Source organism: Dryobates pubescens, chromosome 13, assembly GCF_014839835.1.
Source record: "Dryobates pubescens isolate bDryPub1 chromosome 13, bDryPub1.pri, whole genome shotgun sequence".
Taxonomy (NCBI): Eukaryota; Metazoa; Chordata; class Aves; order Piciformes; family Picidae; genus Dryobates; species Dryobates pubescens.
In genome coordinates this window covers 25,799,118-25,816,709 of record NC_071624.1, presented here as the reverse complement: position 1 = coordinate 25,816,709, position 17,592 = coordinate 25,799,118, and the positions used below count along the sequence as shown (strand labels likewise).

The 17,592-nt window shown below is 49.7% G+C and overlaps 1 protein-coding gene across 1 annotated transcript; it reads left to right on the top strand.

The window, feature by feature from the left end:
* Positions 1-65: 65 nt before the first annotated feature.
* RCC1L (RCC1 like) lies at positions 66-16,368 on the top strand. The gene is made up of 11 exons (XM_054166509.1): positions 66-362; positions 1,821-1,950; positions 4,443-4,571; positions 5,433-5,499; positions 6,603-6,654; positions 8,726-8,810; positions 9,995-10,176; positions 11,306-11,390; positions 12,337-12,510; positions 13,564-13,649; positions 15,352-16,368. The coding sequence occupies exons 1-11, from the start codon at positions 78-80 to the stop codon at positions 15,427-15,429; spliced, it is 1,353 nt and encodes a 450-aa protein (XP_054022484.1). The 5' UTR covers positions 66-77; the 3' UTR covers positions 15,430-16,368.
* Positions 16,369-17,592: the final 1,224 nt, after the last annotated feature.

Sequence of the window (17,592 nt, the reverse complement as noted above, 5' to 3'; positions counted from 1 at the left end):
GCGGCGGGGTCGCAGGTGAGAGGTCGGCAAGATGGCGGCGGCGGAGGCCTGAGGGGCGCGGGGGGCGGCAGCCGGAGATGTGGGCAGCCCTGAGGGGAGCGCGGCGGCCGCCGCCAGCCCTCCGCAGGGGTCTGGCCAAGCCGGCCGGCCCGCAGAGCGTCCGCCAGCTGAAGGAGGCCGAGGAGGCCGCTCCGGTCTTCCAGTACGTGGGGAAGGCGGCCAAGCGGAAGGACCGCGTCTTCGTGTGGGGCTTCAGCTACTCGGGCGCCCTGGGCATCCCCAGCTTCGTGAAGCCGGACGCGGGCTGGAAGACCCCGCGGCGCATCCAGCCCACGCCTTACCGACTGGAAACGGAGGAGAAGGTGGGCCCGGGGCGGGGGTGCCCCGGCAGGGTGAGCTCAGCGCCGCTTCTCGGCCAGCTTCCGTGCGCCGCCGCGGGCCGGCCCGGTGCCTCTCGGCAGCTTCTGCTTTCAGCTCTGGAAGGCGCTGAGCAGTCAGGGTTGTTTTTAACAGGACTTCGCCGTGGTTATTTTTTTCAAATCGATACAGCAGCATCAGGGAGGTTTTTGGTAGCTTACAAGTTGGAGAATTTATCAGTATTTGTTTGCCAGAGTCCTAAGAGAGTGGGAGTGTGAACGGGTATCAGAGACACGGGCTGGTTTTCAGTGGCTTTCTTGCCCAGACTGGAAACTTGTGTGTAAAAAGCCTTTTGTTATCCTTTTGTCTGCATGGTCCTGTTGTGCTCTGAGGTCCAAAGAGGGTCAGAGCAAAAGGAGTGGAAAAAGGGAGTGTTATTAGAATCATCGAATCAGTAAGGTTGGGAAAGACCTCAAAGTCCAACCTGTCACCCAGCACCTCATGACTGCTAAACCATGGCTTCATCTCTCAATGTCTCTCTGTTTGCTGGGTGTTTTTTAATTGCCTGCTGATCAGCAAGTAGGTCTTCCTGCTGTGCTTGAGTGGGTCCAAAGTAATGCAGAATGAAAGATATATGGACATGAAAACAAAGCTCTGAGAGAGAAACGTTGTGCTTGGCTTCATGCTGTTGTGTTTATCTCTGATGAGAATGTTTCTGATCAGTTTTGCAAAATCCATACACCCCCTGAGTTTAGTACTGTGCCCAGTTCTGGGCCACTCAGTTTAAGAAGGACATTGAGACTCTTGAAGGTGCCCAGAGAAGGGCAATGAGGCTGGGGAGAGGCCTTGAGCACAAGCCCTGTGAGGAGAGGCTGAGGGAGCTGGGATTGTTTAGCCTGGAGAAGAGGAGGCTCAGGGGAGACCTTATTGCCATCTACAGCTACCTGAAGGGAGGTTGTAGCCAGGAGGGGGTTGGTCTCTTCTCCCAGGCAAGCAGCACCAGAACAAGAGGACACAGTCTCAAGCTGTGCTAGGGGAAGTTTAGGCTGGAGGTGAGGAGAAAGTTCTTCACAGAGAGATTTGTTAGCCATTGGAATGTGCTGCCAGGGAGATGGTGAAGTCACCATCTCTGGAGGTGTTCAAGAAGGGATTGCACATGGCACTTGGTGGCATGGTTGAGTAGTGATGAGGTGTTGGGTGACAGGTTGCACTTGATGGTCTTTGAGGTCTCTTCCAACCTTATTGATTCTGTGATATTTGGATATAGCTTAGAATCACAGAATTGTTAGGGTTGGAAGGGACTTCAAGGATCATCCAGTTCCAACCCCCCTGCCATGGACAGGGACACCTCACACTAGATCAGATTGCTCAGAGCTCAATGAAGGATGAATGCTGCTGAGCAGATGGCATGGGGTGGAACTTGCTTTGTACGTGAACGGTGTGGGGTCTGTTTGTCTTCAAAGATCTCCTCTGCTGCCTGTGGTTATGGATTCACACTGCTGGCCTCTGACACCACAGACATCACCAAAGTGTGGGGCATGGGGCTCAACAAGGACTCCCAGCTTGGGTTCCAGAGAAGCAGAAGAGATCGAGGTAAGAATGATGTGGGAAGCTTGATGGCATGAAGAATGCCCAGGGGGCTTTGATGCAGAGTGTGAGGCTGTGCTTTGTTGTTTTTCTCTTCCTTTTCCTAGGAGAAGCCCTCATTTATTGATGTATTTGTTTATTTAGAAACTCACTTACTGATTTGTTTGAAACTTAGCTGTGGTTTTGTGTGCTTTGTAAGGTCAAGGTGTGCATCCTCTCTCTGCACTGCACTTGCAGTAACTGAAAATCTAAGTACTTATTGTGCAGCTGTGTGTGTTGGTTAAGATGTTGCTTTGAATCTCTCTAGTTTGATAGTAGAGAGTGTGGTGGACTAATTATGGCACAATTTGGGCAGGAGGCTTCACTGCCTTCTTTTGCCTCTGACCTATAATTTCCTTTCTCATGGAGATGTCTTCTGTATGGTCAGTGGATAAGTTTTTTTCCCCCATGTGTTTTTGATTTCCATTCCCAATTGCACTTTGAGGAAAAATCATGTTATTCATTCACTCTGTCTTGTGCCAGGCTCTCAAACACATTTAAGATGATGATCTCCATGCAGAATCATAGAGTGTTTTGGCTTGGAAGGGACCCCTCAAATGTGGCCTTGTCCAACCCTGGCACTTGGTGCCATGGTCTAGTAGCCATGAGGTCTTGGGTGACAGGTTGGACTTGGTGATCTTTGAGGTCTTTTCCAACCTTGTTGATTCTATGATAACTCCCCTTGCAGTGACTAGGGACATAGCCAACTGGATCAGGTTGCTCAGAGCCCCATCAAGTTTGACCTTGAGTGTCTCCACCTAAGACAGATCTGAAAGCCTTGCAGAATGGCTATCTGTGATTTGAAAACCATTCTCCAAGAACATTAACCACATGAAAAGCCATTTTTTTTTCTCTCTTTATAATCTGTAAGAGCATAATCTATTAAGGGATGGTGCATCTGATATGAGCAAGAGATCAAATGTTGTGGAGAGGCAGGAGAAAATGTCAGCTCCTGTGCAGAGTGGTGCAGTTTCTGGTGGTGGTGGTGCTGTGCACCGCTGCTAGCACACTGGATAGGTCACCATGAAGTGCAGAATGAAGGCTCCCCAGAAGCTTCCACTCACATCTGCTTTTAAAGGTTTCATCTCTGAGTTCTGTGCATGCTAATGCACAGTGTCTTGCCATTTTATTCTTTCTCCTCTGACCTGCAGTTTATTTGTGCCAGAGAATCCATGGCTGGGTTAAACAGATTTGTAGTTCAAGCCCTTCTAAGTAAGAGTGTTTGGGAGGATCTGTTGACAGTGCAGTGCAGATCAGTGGCATTGCTGCTGCTCCACCTCTACCTTTGGAGCTTTGGATTTCATGCAGAAACTTCAGCTGGTTTTAAGCCAAACTGCTAGTTTACTCTCACCCTCCTTTTCCTTAGCCACCCCATTGCCTCTTTGCTCCAGAATCTCTCAAACACCTGTGATGAGGACCACAGGTTCCAGCAGCTTGTGTCACTTTGCTGGAAGGAGCAGAGAGAAAAGAAAAGGTTCTTTGCTTCCACATCTCTTTAGGCAGACACAAACTTTGCTGCCTTTCAGTTCCTGCTGTGTTGCACAGCAAACTCCCACTGTTTGCAAGCAGCCAGTCCTTGCACCAAGCAGTGTCTTGCTGTTAAAGGATATGTGGAGATTTGCTGGGTTTCTTTAACTGCAGGCAGTGAGAACTAGTTACAGCACTGCTACATGGGAGCAGAATACTGCTTTGGGTCTTCTGGGCTTTGATTTCACTTCTTGCAGTGGCTTTCTTTGATATCAGAGCTTTTTATCTCCCCTTAACCTTTTCCCTGGTAGTGATTTATGTTTTGCTGTTCTGTTCTTTTTTCCCCCCCTCCCAGCTGACTGTCCCTGATTACATATTCTTTAAGTTACTGAGTCTTCTAGTGCAGCCTGTCATTTTCTTCCCCAAACCTTAGATCTCTTATCCCCTATGGAGCCAGGCTAGCTAATGTTTCTTGCATTCCTTTTTTTCTGCAAGGGCCTTTAATCTACTGTTCTTTAAATAGGAAGCCCTAAGACTTTTTTTTCCTTCACCTTTTGTGCTGCCTTTCTGTGATAGCTGCTATTGTACCTTGCTTGCAGTATCCTCAGTTGCACAGAGTGCTTAGTTTGGGCTTGGTGTTAAGCTCTCTAGTAATCCAGCCTTAGTCACCAAGGTGGTTGAACATATGGCTGAGAGCCTCAGGCTCTCACTTCTGGCCACCTGGAGCTTTAATACCATTCAGCCCTAGGTATGGGGGGGAGTTGATTAGGCAGAGATCTCTGGTGGCTTCAGGCATCTCAATGGCTTTGAACTCCATCCCTCTGATGAATCCCAGTCAGCCCTTTGCTGATTTAGTATCCTGGCCTTCTGAAATATGTCTGCTTTTGTAATCAAAGAGAAGTGTGTGTGTGTGTACAACAGGATTGGCAAATATGTGATCAGTTTGCTTTGTGGAAGCTACTGACTTTGTAAACTTGTCTCCCTTCCTTCAGCTAAGGGCTATGAATATGTCTTGGAGCCATCTCCAGTGCCATTACCATTGGAGAAGCCACAGCAGACTCGAGTCTTGCAGGTGTCCTGTGGGAGAGCCCATTCCCTGATCCTGACAGACAGAGAAGGAGGTATGGTATGTGCTGGTGACAAGGGACAGCTGACTCTGCATTCATTCAGAGCTCCAGAGAAGATTGTCTTCTGCCCTTTAGAGCCAGACCCCAGTGGGCTGTCTGCACTGTGCTTGTGACTCAGGGAGCTGAAGGCCTTTTTTGGATCGCTCCCTGGAGGGCCAGCCCTGAGCTGGGTCCTGTGCTTTGAGCTCTGCTGGCTCAGGCTGTAAATGCTTTGGAAGCTTTGTCACTACCAGTGCTGCAAAATATGGTTTGTTTATCTAGCCCCAGGCCTTGCTGAAGTGCAGCCTGCTTGTCTTGTTCAGTCAGACGTCTTCTGTTCTGGATGGCTGTGCCAATGCTCCGGTGCTGCTTTCCCCTTGAAGCCCCAGAGTGCTTTGTTTATGAAAGCAATTAATTAATGGGCCTTTGTACAGAAAACCCTGCTTGTGAGTTGGCTCTCCATGTCTCTGGGAATTCCTGGTGCAGTGGCTTCAGTGCTGCACTGAGCAATCCAGTGCTGCTTATCAGTGGGTGAGCTGGTTGGCTGTTGATTTAAGGCTCCTGTGGGAGTGCTGATCTGTTCCTGAGTCTCCTTGGCAACAGTGGGATGAACCAGGCAATTACTGAGAAGCAGCCAGTCAGCTCCAGGTACTGCTGCTCTGCCTGCAACACATCCCCAGGATGCTGTTGACAAAAATGGATTCAGTCACTTGAATGTAAGTGGACTTGGTCTGAGGAAAGCTTATGCCAATTTTTGCAGTACTACATTCCACCTTTCAGGCTGAGGCCTGCGTGAAAGTGGTTTGTGTAGCTGAGAGGAGGCTCTCAGGGGGTTGGACAGTAACAAACCCAGTGCATTTTGTCCTTGTTTTCCAGTTTTCACAATGGGGAACAATTCCTATGGGCAGTGTGGCCGGAACGTTGTGGAAGATGAAATGTACAGGTGAGAATCCTGAGATCCTGAACTTCCTTAGTGTTAAAAACATAACTGCCTCAAAACAACCCTACAGAAAAGCCTGGAGGTGGGGAAAAAAAATCTGTCAGGGCTGGGATTTAGGATGAAGGAGGCTGAGAACAGGCTTTTATGCTGCAGGTGTCATATAAATGGCTTGGCTTTATAGGCAGGCTGGGCACTAGCACTTCTCAGACCACACTGACAAAAGACAGAATGATGTCAGCATGTGGCAGTCTCACAGGACATGGTGAGAAAACCCAGCCTTCCTAAATTGCTTGAGGTAATTGGTGTTAGTAGTTGGTCTTTCTCCCTTTCACCTCTTGGAGTGCAAGTGCTATTTCTGAGTGTGTCAGAAATGCCATTTAATGATGAAAGAGGCACCCTTTTGTTGAGGCTCTTTGCTGTAACTGCCTTTGAATCTGCAGTGCTTTTCCTTCACAGGCTTTTTGTGAGCCACACACCAAAGCATATTCTCCAAATGCTCTGGAAGGTAGTAGTGATGTAAGTGGATAGGGGGGAACACACTGAATTGCTGATTCCCTGACATAGGCCTAGAAGAGATCTTGTTCCTTGCTCTCTCTGTGAGCCAGAAGATGTGGCCCATGGAGTGTAAGAAAACAGCTGCAGTTTAGTTGGCTTTTCTTTGCCTTGATTCTGGAAGTTAAGTCATTGGAATGTTCAGAATTCCTGGCTTGGTGAAAGAATGGCATGGATGTAACACTACACTGTGCTTAACCTCCAGTGAGGTGGTGTGTTTCTGTAGGTGCTGCAGTGCTGTCTGTCCGTTCTAGACTAAGGAATGTGTCCGAGGGTTGCTCCCACACCCAGTTCCCAAGAGAGGTGGTGCTTTAAAAGTGACAGCTCTTCAATAAGAGAATGCAAATGACTTTCCTTCTCTGTGCAGTAATTTTACAGTGGAGCTATGCTCTTTGATTATGTAAGGGAACCTAGGAAAGAATCTCTGCTGTGATGGCAAAGTGACCTTCAGTAAAGGCAGCTCAACCTTCCCGTTTTTCACTTCACTCCGCTGAAATCCTCTGTGTTGCCTTTTCTCTTCTCTTCTCGGTGGTTGGTTGGTTGGTGGTGTCCAGTGAAAGCTATGTAATTCATCAGCTGAAGGAGTTTGACAGCAGAGTTGTCCAGGTAAGGGGATCACCTGAGCTGAAGTCTAAAGGTGGGTTGAAACCTGGCTGAGCAGGTGAGCTCAGAGGGTGGTTATCCCTGCGGGGAGGACCAGCTGAATGCCACTGCTGTCTCCCGGGGTCCATGCTGGCTCTGCTCTGCTTAATGCTTTCACTGATGAGCTGGATGATGGAGCTGAGTGAACCCTCAGCAGGTATGCAGGTGACAAAGACCTGGAGGAGTGGCTGATTGACCAGGTGATGGTGCTGCCATCCAGAGGCAGGAGAAGTGGGCTGATGTGAACCTCCATGAAGTTCAGCAAGGACAAGGATGCAGTGCTGCACCTGGGGAGGAGCAGCCTCGGACACCACTGAGGCTTGGGGGCTGACCTGCTGGGAAGTAGCTCTGCAGAAAATGCCTGTTGACTTGCTGGAATGTGTCCAGAGAAGGGCAGCAAAGCTGGGGAAGGGCCTGGAGCACAAACACTATGAGGAGAGGCTGAGGGAGCTGGGGTTGCTTAGCCTGGAGACGAGGAGGCTCAGGGGAGACCTTATTGCTCTCTACAGCTACCTGAAGGGAGATTGTAGCCAGGTGGGGGTTGGTCTCTTCTCCCAGGCAACCAGCACCAGAACAAGAGGACACAGTCTCAAGCTGTGCCAGGGGAGGCTTAGGCTGGATGTTAGGAAGAAGTTCTTCACAGAAAGAGAGACTGGCCATTGGAATGTGCTGCCCAGGGAGGTGGTGGAGTCACCATCCCTGGAGGTGTTTAAGAAGAGCCTGGACGAGGCACTTGGTGCCATGGTTTAGCTGATTAGATGGTATTGGGGGATAGGTTGGACTTGATGATCTCAAAAGGTCTTTTCCAACCTGGTTAATTCTGTTATTCTATTCTGTTGTTATTCCTGGTGGACAGCAAGTTCACAGTATCACAGTATCACAGTAACCAAGGTTGGAAGAGACCCCAAGGATCATCAAGTCCAACCTGTTCCAACAGACCTCACAACTAGATCATAGCACCAAGCGCCACGTCCAATCTCCCCTTGAACACCTCCAGGGACGGCGACTCCACCACCATGAGCCAGCAGCAAGACCTTGCTGTAGAGAAGGCAAATAGAATCCTCAGTTGCATTAGGAAGAGTCTTGCCAGCAGGTCTAGGGAGGTGGTCCTTGCCTTTTGCTCAGCACTGGTGGGGCCACACTCAACATTGGGCTCCCTAATACAAGAGAGACATGGACATACTGCCACCAAGTCTGCAGGTGGCTGCAGTGCTTCCAGACACAGTTCTCTGCTATGTCTGTGCCACTGTAGCAGTGCTCTGTGGGCAAACACTGCTCCTGTTCCCTGCAGCATCCTGGAAGGCAAGGGTCATTCATTGAGGTCCACATGAGGAGGGTGTGCCATGGTACAGCTTAATGATGTTTTGAATTAGGCTTGTAAACTTCTGCTTGGATTTTTCATGCTTTTTGTGTGTCTGGGGTTTTTTCAAGGGGCTTCAGTAATTGGTACCTGTTGTGCTTTGATGACAGCAGTGATGTGCTTAATATTCTTGGTAGTCACTCTTTTCAACTTGTGGATTAAATCCCTTTTCATCTTTGGCTAATTTTTAATGTCTGCTTTTGAAGATCTTGGCATTAATTCATGCCAAGCCTGTGGCAGACATGATTGCTAGTTCAACATAAATGTCAGTTTGGGAACAGATGTGTTCCTAGAGCTCTTGCATGGCAGGGAATCAATGGCAGTCTGCAGCTGGCACTGAGAGCCATGTGGCAGCACTCTGTGAAGGGTGCTGCTTATTTACTCTGTGCTGGTTTATTGTCTTGCACTGTTGAGTTGAGCTTTCTGTTAACTAGGCCTTGTTTTGGTTCTGAGAGCAAAGCAACTGCTGCATCACTTGCCACAAATAAAACTCTGCTGCTTTCTGTGCTGTCTCCTGCTGTTCTCAAGCCTGCCCTGTCTGGCTGGGAGAGACAAGTCACAGTCTGAGCTGATGGGCATTGTAGAGGTTCACTGCTTGGCTTGTCTGCAGGTAGGGCTTTGTGTTTGATCCTGAACACCTTTCCTGACCAGCTGTGACTTTGTGTTTGTGTGCAGGTTGTGTGTGGGCAGGACCACAGTCTGTTCAGAACCAAGAAAGGCACAGTCTATGCATGTGGATGGGGAGCTGATGGACAAACAGGTAGGAGCTCAGCTCAGCTTGCATTTCAGTGAATTGATGGCTACAGCAAGCTGTCCTGACTCAGAGCTTGTGATGTGTTTGTCATGCATGTCTGGACAGAAAGGGCCAGGTGCAGATGTTTGGTTACACTCTGTGTAAAGCACTTGAGGCAAAGCAGATCATTTAGGTTAGGCCACACCTTGAGTCCTGTGTCCAGTTCTGGGCCCCTCAATTTAAGAAGGACATTGAGACTCTTGAATGTGTCCAGAGAAGGGCAACGAGGCTGGGGAGAGGCCTCGAGCACAGCCCTCTGAGGAGAGGCTGAGGGAGCTGGGGTTGCTTAGCCTGGAGAAGAGGAGGCTGAGGGGAGACCTGCTTGCTCTCTACAACTGCCTGATGGGAGGTTGTAGCCAGGAAGGGTTGGTCTCTTCTCCCAGGCAACCAGCACCAGAACAAGAGGACACAGTCTCAAGCTGTGCCAGGGGAAGTTTAGGCTGGAGGTGAAGAGAAAGTTCTTCCCAGAGAGAGTTGTTAGCCATTGGGATGTGCTGCCCAGGGAGGTGGTGGAGTCCCCATCCCTGGAGGTGTTCAAGAGGGGATTGGATGTGGCACTTGGTGCCATGGTTTAGTAGTCATGAGGTGTTGGGTGAGAGGTTGGACTTGATGATCTTTGAGGTCTTTTCCAGCCTTATTGATTCTATGATTTGAAAGCAGCTTTGGGATGCCCTGCTGACAGGGCAGCTGGGGAGAATCTGTCTAATGTTTATAGCTTGTGAAGGGGTGTGGAAGTGGCATGAGAAGGTGAACTCCCTTGCTGCTGTGCAGGCTTTGCCTTCCTGATTCTCTGGCTTCAGGGTCTGTTTTGCTTCTTAGACTGCTTTTGAACTGACAAGAGACCTTTGACAGCTGTTACTGTCACAGCATGGGGTCCTTGGCCAGGCCCTTCTTCTGGTGGCTTCTGCTGTCAAAGAACTTCCTCACTGGTATCCTCCAGGTGTGATTGTGTAAAGTTGTTTTGTACTTCAGAGAGGTGACTTAGGCTGGCAGAACTGGTGCCTGTGGTTGCTTGTCCATTGAAGCTGGTGGTTAAGAGCTGTGGATGGGAAGATGAGGTTGTAACATGACAAAATGCTCCTGGGTAGGTGTTAAAAGTGTATCTGGGGAAAAAAAAAATCCATCATCTTTCTACTTTTTTTTCCTTTCAGGTCTAGGACACTACGACATCACCAGTGTTCCTACTAAGCTACAGGGTGACATTGCTGGAGTAAACATCATCCAGGTCTCTTCCTATGGGGACTGCTGTCTGGCTGTCTCAGATGAAGGAGATGTCTTTGGCTGGGGAAATTCAGAGTACTTGCAGTTGGCATGTGTCACAGAAACCACGCAGGTCAGTTGGCCTGGGGGCCTGTTCTAACATGTTCCACTTCAGCTGTTGCACACAGTTAAAAATTACCCCCTCCTCCCTGCTCTGGGTTCTTCTGACAGCAGTGTAAATCAATACCAACTAACACCACTAGCAGGCTGGTTTTTACCCATGCTTACAAAACCAATCTGTCTGAAATGCTTGTATAGCTTTAGGGGAGTGTGTTTGCCAGCTGTTGATAGGCAAAGACTTGTGACCTCACCTCAGTTTGTTAGTCTGTTGTAAAGGAAGACTGCACCCTGTGTGCTCCTTGCATGGACTTTGCACCAAACTGAGGTGCAGCTCGAGTGCTTGTGCTGGTTCCAGGACAGGAATTAGTCATTTGGCTGAGAGGGAGTCTTGAGTGGTCCTGTTTTCAGCATGGTGCTGATCCAGGTTGGAAGTCCTTTCCAATCAGCCTGTATGTTGGTGAATTCTTCACCTGAGTCCTAAACAAGTCCCAGGTAGAAGGTGTTTTGGGGGCAGAAGTACAGTGCTGACTTGACATCAGGTATTGTAGTACTGAGGTGAGTGGGCAGATGGTCTCCTCTTGCAGTTAGCTGAGGAAGAAATGGAGGCAGGGAATGAATTAATACCTAAGCTGTTCTTGGCAGAGGGCTGAGAGCAGAGAGTTGCATTGTTTATGGCTCTAGTAAAATACCACAGGATCATAAAATTGTTTAGGTTGGACCAGACTTTTGAGTCCAGTCATTAGCTCAGCACTGCCAGGTCACCACTAAACCATGTCCCTGGGTATCCTTCATGTGGGATAATTACTGACACCCTTCAGGCCTGGTGACAATGACTGGGCTAAGCAGTGTGGTAGTTTCCTGGGTGGGTGCTTGAGGGTGGTCAGAAGGAGGCAGCTTTGTTGCCATGCCTGGAAGCTTTCCAGTGGGCACCTTCTCCCACTCTGTCCACTCTCAGCCTTCATGAATTTCAGGTAGTTTCTTAGATCTTAGGGTTTGTGTTCACTCTGTCATTTGGACATGAAAGGTTGGTTGTGTCAGGGTTGTCTGTGTAAGGTATAACCAGAACTAGAGAACAAGTGACAGGTGTGTGTCTAGTTTGCAGTTTACCTTGTCTCTAACAGCTCTCCTGCAACCTCACACAGGTGAATGTTCCCAGACACCTGCCATTCAAGATTGGGAAGATAAAGGAGGCTGCCTGTGGAGGGACTGGCAACGTGGTGCTGACAGGTGAGTTTGCCTTCACAGCTGTCATGCAGTAGGTGGATTGTGACATCCACCTCTAACATTCCCACATGTATCTTGTGTACTGGGAGCAGGAGAGTGCTGTGTGTTAGGAGGAAAGCTGGGAGCCTGAGAAACCTCTGGTTTAAGAATGCACATGGGGAGTTGTCACTAGCCACAGAGCATTGCTTCCAGTGTGGGCTTATGCAAACTGGAACAAGAGCCTGCTTGCTGCTCGTGGCTCTGATGTCTGCTGATCACACGGGCCATAGGAGGCCTGCAATGAAGATGGATGTATGAAGAAGTAAAGCAGCACCTGAGAGCAAAAAAGAACCCTTTAGACTCAATATAAATCTGACATGTAAGTAGATCTTGATAAACTAGGCTGGAGAAGTAGAGGGTTCTGAGAGCAGTGCAGCCCTGCAGCAGGCTTCTTGGTGAATGCCGCTTTGGAGTGCCGGTGGCTAGGGGAACACAGCTTGAAAGCCACCAAGTAAAGGAATGAAGGAGAGGATTGTACAGCTCCAGTGGAGGATCATCTCATACACACAATATGGGGGTTGGGATGATAAGAGATTTGAGCTAGTCTGAAGGGATCAGAGCTAGCAGGCACTGTCTTGTGCCATCCAACTGCTGCCTTTCCCAGGCACCCAGGAGAGGGCAGAATGCCAGGCCAGGGTGACCAGCCTCCTGCTGGTGTGGCTGTGCTTCAAAGGGAAAAGCTGTGACAATAAAACACTCAACCTCTGCCCCTTCAGTCAGTAAGCTCAAGGATTTTATCCAGCCCACACTGTGCTGGCATTGTTGTGCTTGGTCTGCTTGCTAGCCAAAAGGTGCTCGACTGCTCTGGGAGAAAGGAAACTCTCCCTTTGGATCCCATTAACTGCAGGTCACGGCATGAAGTTGCACAGGCACAGACTTTCTTACAGAATGTGTTCTTATTGAATTGCAGAAGAAGGAAATGTTTTTGTCTGGGGCTATGGAATTCTTGGGAAAGGACCAAACCTAATAGAGACAGCAGTGCCAGAGATGATCCCACCCAGCCTTTTTGGCCGCTCAGACTTCAATCCGGACGTCCGCGTTGCTCACGTTCGCTGTGGACTCAGCCACTTTGCTGCCCTTACAAGTAAGTTTCTGGGCCTGCTGCTGTGGAGAAGATTTTGGGTTTGATTCCTGGTACAGAATCAGTCATACAGTTCCACTTTAAAACCATCAGGAACTGGTGTGGCAGATGAACAAACGACACCAGCCTAAGTTGGCGCTAGATGTCAAGGTTTCGTGGCTCTTCTGACCTGCTTGAGTTAGCAGTCCGGGGTGGGAGGGCTCACACCACACTCTTCACTTGCAGTGGTGCTCTGGTGTGTTCAGCTGATGCCTTGCAGGGAAGTTGTGAATTTCAGAGCCGTTTCACAGTGGGCAGCAGAGGGCAGCAGCGCAGAAAACCCAGCGACTGGGGACTGAAAGAGGTTGCCGATGGACCGAGCGCCTTGACACCTCACGCTCCTCCCTGGGGAAGCTGTGTGCACGACACTAGCAGTCTGGGTGCAGGGTGCTTTACCTGGCAATCAGGAAATGTTAGAGGCCCTCTTTTGGTTGTCTCTGCTGTGGGGCTGATCTGAACACTAGAGATTTCCATGTTTTACTGAGGAGCCTAAAACTCTTCAGCTCTGTTGAAGACAAGTTTTCTTTCTTTTCCCAAGCTGTCATTTGAAGGCCACTTCTGTCAGGCAGCTGAGTTACCAGTCCCCAGGTGACAGCCTGGGACAGATTCACTGCTTTGCTTGCATGCTTTGCTGTGCTGATCATTGATGTGGGTCAGCTGTAATTGTCTGACTTCCAGTGCAGTGATTCACTTCACCACAAATGATTCCCTGGAATCTCTCCTGCTGAACTCTTTCTTCAGATAAAATCCCAAAGCAAGAGCTGTAAGGGAGGGAAGCAAAGGTTTGTACCCAGAACTTGCTGCTTGTCCTGCTCATTAGGCACCATTTTCCCCAAGCACAAGTACATTTGTTGTCCTTGGAACTAAACTTGGTGGCTTTCATGCTGCATGTGTAACCCTTTGTGCTCCCAGAAGCACTGCAGCCACACTTGCCAGCATCACAAATAAAATTCTCCCTTTTTAATGGCTCTGCCCTATTTTCTTCTTTTTCCTCTTCTTCTGTTTTGCCCTTTATAGACAGAGGAGAACTGTTTGTATGGGGCAAGAATCTAAGAGGCTGCCTGGGAACTGGAAGGATGGAAGACCACTATTTCCCATGGAGGGTAAGGATGGTGCTATTAAGGCCCAGAGTATATTCTTTAGTCTTTGCTATCCTGAGGGCAAGAAGCACCATTTGCTTTGTAGTTTTGCTGAGTGCTTTTCAAAGAGATGGAAGCCTCATGATTGTAGAACTGCTTTGATTTCCAGAGGTCCTTGTGTAGCCCACTAAGAGGTGGAGGTATCCAGTGAAAACTTTTTAATCTGCTATTTCAGTCTCAGTTTCAGATCTCAAAGAAACATCTGGTGCTGTGCCATCACAGCTCAGCAGTTCTTGGCTCCCTCCTCTCCAGTCTTATACCTGCTGCCCCTTACTGCTCCTTCCCTTCCCTTCTCACCTGCACTTCACTTTTGCACTGCAGAGAACACCAGCAGTACTGCTCACCTGTGACCCAGCAGACTTGCATTGCACATGGAAATGTTTCTCTTGTGGAGGCTGGGCTGTAGGGGCAGCAGGTCCACACAGCTGTGGGCTTCCTTCCCCTGCTCCTCTTCCAAGTCAAGCAGTTCAGTATCAGTATTCAGTATCACTAAGGTTGGAAGAGACCTCCAAGATCATCGAGTCCAACCTGTCACCACAGACCTCATGACTAGAGTAGGGAGGCCACTACTGCCCACTGCAGGCTTGAACTCACAACCTTCCCATTAAGGGTCTTACGTGCTACCAGCTGAGCAGTTGTGGTGGTGGGTCACTGGGCTGCTTGTGTAGTTACAGTAGGAGATCCTTAGCCACTGAACTGTTTTCATAGCTGTTTTGCAGCACTTCCAGTCCCACTCCCTTCCCTTGGATGGCTCTGAGAGCCAGACTCTGGGGGTGTAGAAGAGTCTTTGGCTCTGGAGTTCAGCACTCAGCCTAGCAGATGTTCTCAGTCTCCATGAAGGCCAAGCAGGAGAGGAGGGAGGCGAAGTGGACCACCCTGGAGTCCCTTTCTGTGTGTGTGAACTTGCAGTGGATGTATTTTTTTAGCATGATTTCTCTCCCTTCTAAAAATCAACAAAACCCACCAGATCTGCAGCACTTGCCTAAAATCACACTGCTGTGGCTGAGAGGGGTTTCTGAATTCACCAAGTGTGGCTTGTCCAGGTTTCCCTACCACCAGCACAGCAATGTACCAGAGCAAGGGCAGTTACCAGGATACTGTGTGTGCCCTCCTGCCCTAGAGTTAGTTATCTCCTCCCCCTTAGCTCTGAGGAAAACCTTGCATCTGTCATTTCTGCTTTCCTGGAGCTTGAAGTCATCTTCAAGTGAATGAGCTGTGACCACTAGAGAGTGAGCTGGGTCTGCTTAGCATCAAAGCAAAATCTGCCTTGGAATGAGTTGAACTTTTGCCTCGTTCCAGTCCTTGCTGGTGAGAGAAGAGGCAAACCCTGATGGTGCTTGGGCAGCTCTTCCTCTGCTGCCTGGATTCTGCTCTGTCTGCTGCTGAGCAGATGGGCTGAGGCTGTCTCCTCAGTCTGATGGTCTGTCCTTCCAAAGGTTTCTGTGCCTCTGTGGAGGGAGGAGGAGAACATTTCACAGCTCCCTGCACCAGTGTGTCTGGTGCTGAGTCTTGCTTCCTCTGGATTTTCAGGATGCCACTCTCCTTGGTACAAGTCCCTGTGAAACCAACTGGTGTGCCAAGCAGCAGGAGCATGAGATGAGAAATGGGAAGTACAGTGGCCAAGTTCCAGCTTGAGCAGTAATCTCCTCCTGTGTGTCTGTTGCAGGTGACTGTTCCTGGTGAGGTGGTGGATGTTGCCTGTGGAGTTGATCACATGGTGAGCATGGTGAAGTCTTTCACCTAGTTACTGTTGCTGGGACCTGGTGCCAAGCCTTTTGGAAAGGAAGACTCCTGTGAAGCCAAGCAAGAAGTGACTGTGAGCAGAGATGGCCATGGCAGTGCCTGGGGGTGCTGTCAGCTCCAGCCTGGCTGCAGGAAGTGTGTTCCCTAAGGGGAGAGGAAATGCAAGGAGTGCTCTGGTTGCTTCATGATGAGCTCCCAGAGAGTCTGTGGCCCAGCCCACAGCTGATGAGCCTCTCTGCCTGAGGATGAAGAGTATCTCCCTCAGGGAAGATGTGCTAGAGATCTCATCTTGTGCCAAGGACACTTCCTTATGAATGCTTGCCCTGTCACCAGCTCTGAGGTGTCAGTGCTGGGCTGAGCCTGACTGTTCCTCAAGGGAAAGGTCTCTTTTGGTATCTAATTATTTTGAATATGGGAGAAGTCATGCTCTCTGGTGTCCAGCACAGCTGCCCTCAGTGCCCACCACCAGCTGCACTCTGCCCAGGCTGCTGTTGTGCAGAAGCTGGATGCACAGCCAGGGGCCTGAGGCTGCTCTTAGCCCAGGCTGTGGCCGGCTGCTGTGTGGACTCTTAAGGACTGAACATGTTCTTTAAGCTGTAAGAGGAGGTGTTTGCAGGGAGAGAGTGCTGTTAGGTCAGCCAGTGGGGAAAGGCAGATCAAGGACTGGCTGTGCTGCTGTGGAGGGGTGGCTGATGGTGAGAGGAGCCAGCCCAGCCTGTTAGTGGAGGTAGACTGGTAATGAAGCTCCCTCAGCTGCCTGCAGGGTGGGTGCTCAGGCAGTGGACATGAGCAGCACTCAGCTGCTCACTAAGTGCTTTTGCCTTCATGTGCTGATCACAACCCCCTACCTAGGATTTTCTGGGGACTCCCTGCACTCTCCCTGTCGTCAGGGCTGTGGTGGCTCTTAGCTGCTGAGAGGTCTTAAATGAGCCAGGCTTTTCAGCAGCACCTAGCTGGGCAGGGAGGTCTTGATGGGCAAGAAGCACAACCTTGTTCCTTGGTACCAGAGAAGCTGTGGTATGTTTAGGACACAGCAGGCTTGTGGAGATGGAGTGCAGCAGCTGTATGTGCCTGTAGCAGGCACACATCTCACACCACCCTGTGGGAAACTCTCCTGGGCACTACTCCAGGCACAGCTGTGGCATTTCTTTGTGTGATACTTCTGCTGTGTATGTTATTTTGGGAAGCTCCAAGTTCATACCTTTTTAATAAAGTGATTCAAAAGCCTTTGTTGGTAGTAATGGAATAGTCTTGAGGTTGGCTTTCACACCTGAGCTGCTCTGTCCTGCACTCTGCATTTAAACTTGAGGCATTTCAGCTGGCAGTGATGTGACAGGAGAGCTCTCCTGCCAGCTGGGACACCTCTGCACCTGCAGCAGGGTAGGCAGGCAGCATCTCCACGGGCCCAGGGGACACCAGGTATGTGCATTTTGGCTCCAGTAGCTGAAGTTCTCTAGCACGTCTCTGTAATTACCAAAACTTGGTGGGGGGAGTAAACTCTCTCTTGATGAACTCAAGGGCTTAAAGGAGTCATTGTCCCAATCTACTTAATGCTTGTCAGGCCACACCTGGAGCCCTGCCTGCAGTTGTACAAAAAGAGAGGCAGACAGGCTGGAAAGTGTCCAGAGAAGGGCCATGAGCAGAGGACTGTAAGCCCTCTGCCAGGTGAGGAAAGGCTGAGAGAGCTGAGTGAATTCAGTCTTGTGTAGAGAAGGCTTAGGGTGAGACCTTGTTGCCATGGACCAGTACATAAAGGGTGGCTACCAGGATGATGAGGACTCCCTTTTTACAAGGAGTCCCATGGAAAAGACAAGTGGTGATGGGGAGAAGTTGCTGCTGAGGAGATTCCCATTGGACTCCAGAAGAAAATGTCTCACCATAAGAACAGTCAGACAGAATCCTCCCAAGGGAAGGGGTGGATTCCCCTACCTACAACAGGTTTAAGACTCATCTTGAGAGGGTGCTGGGACAGCTCATTTCAATTGCACTGAGAAAGACTCAGAGAGTGGTTTCAGCTGGAAGGGACTTTGAAGATCACCTTGTTCCAACTCCTCTGCCAGGGGCAGGGACACTTTGCACTAGCCCAAGGCCTCATCCAACCTGGCCTTGGACACCTCCTGGGAAGGGGCATCCACAGTCTCCTTGGGCAACCTGTTCCAGTGGC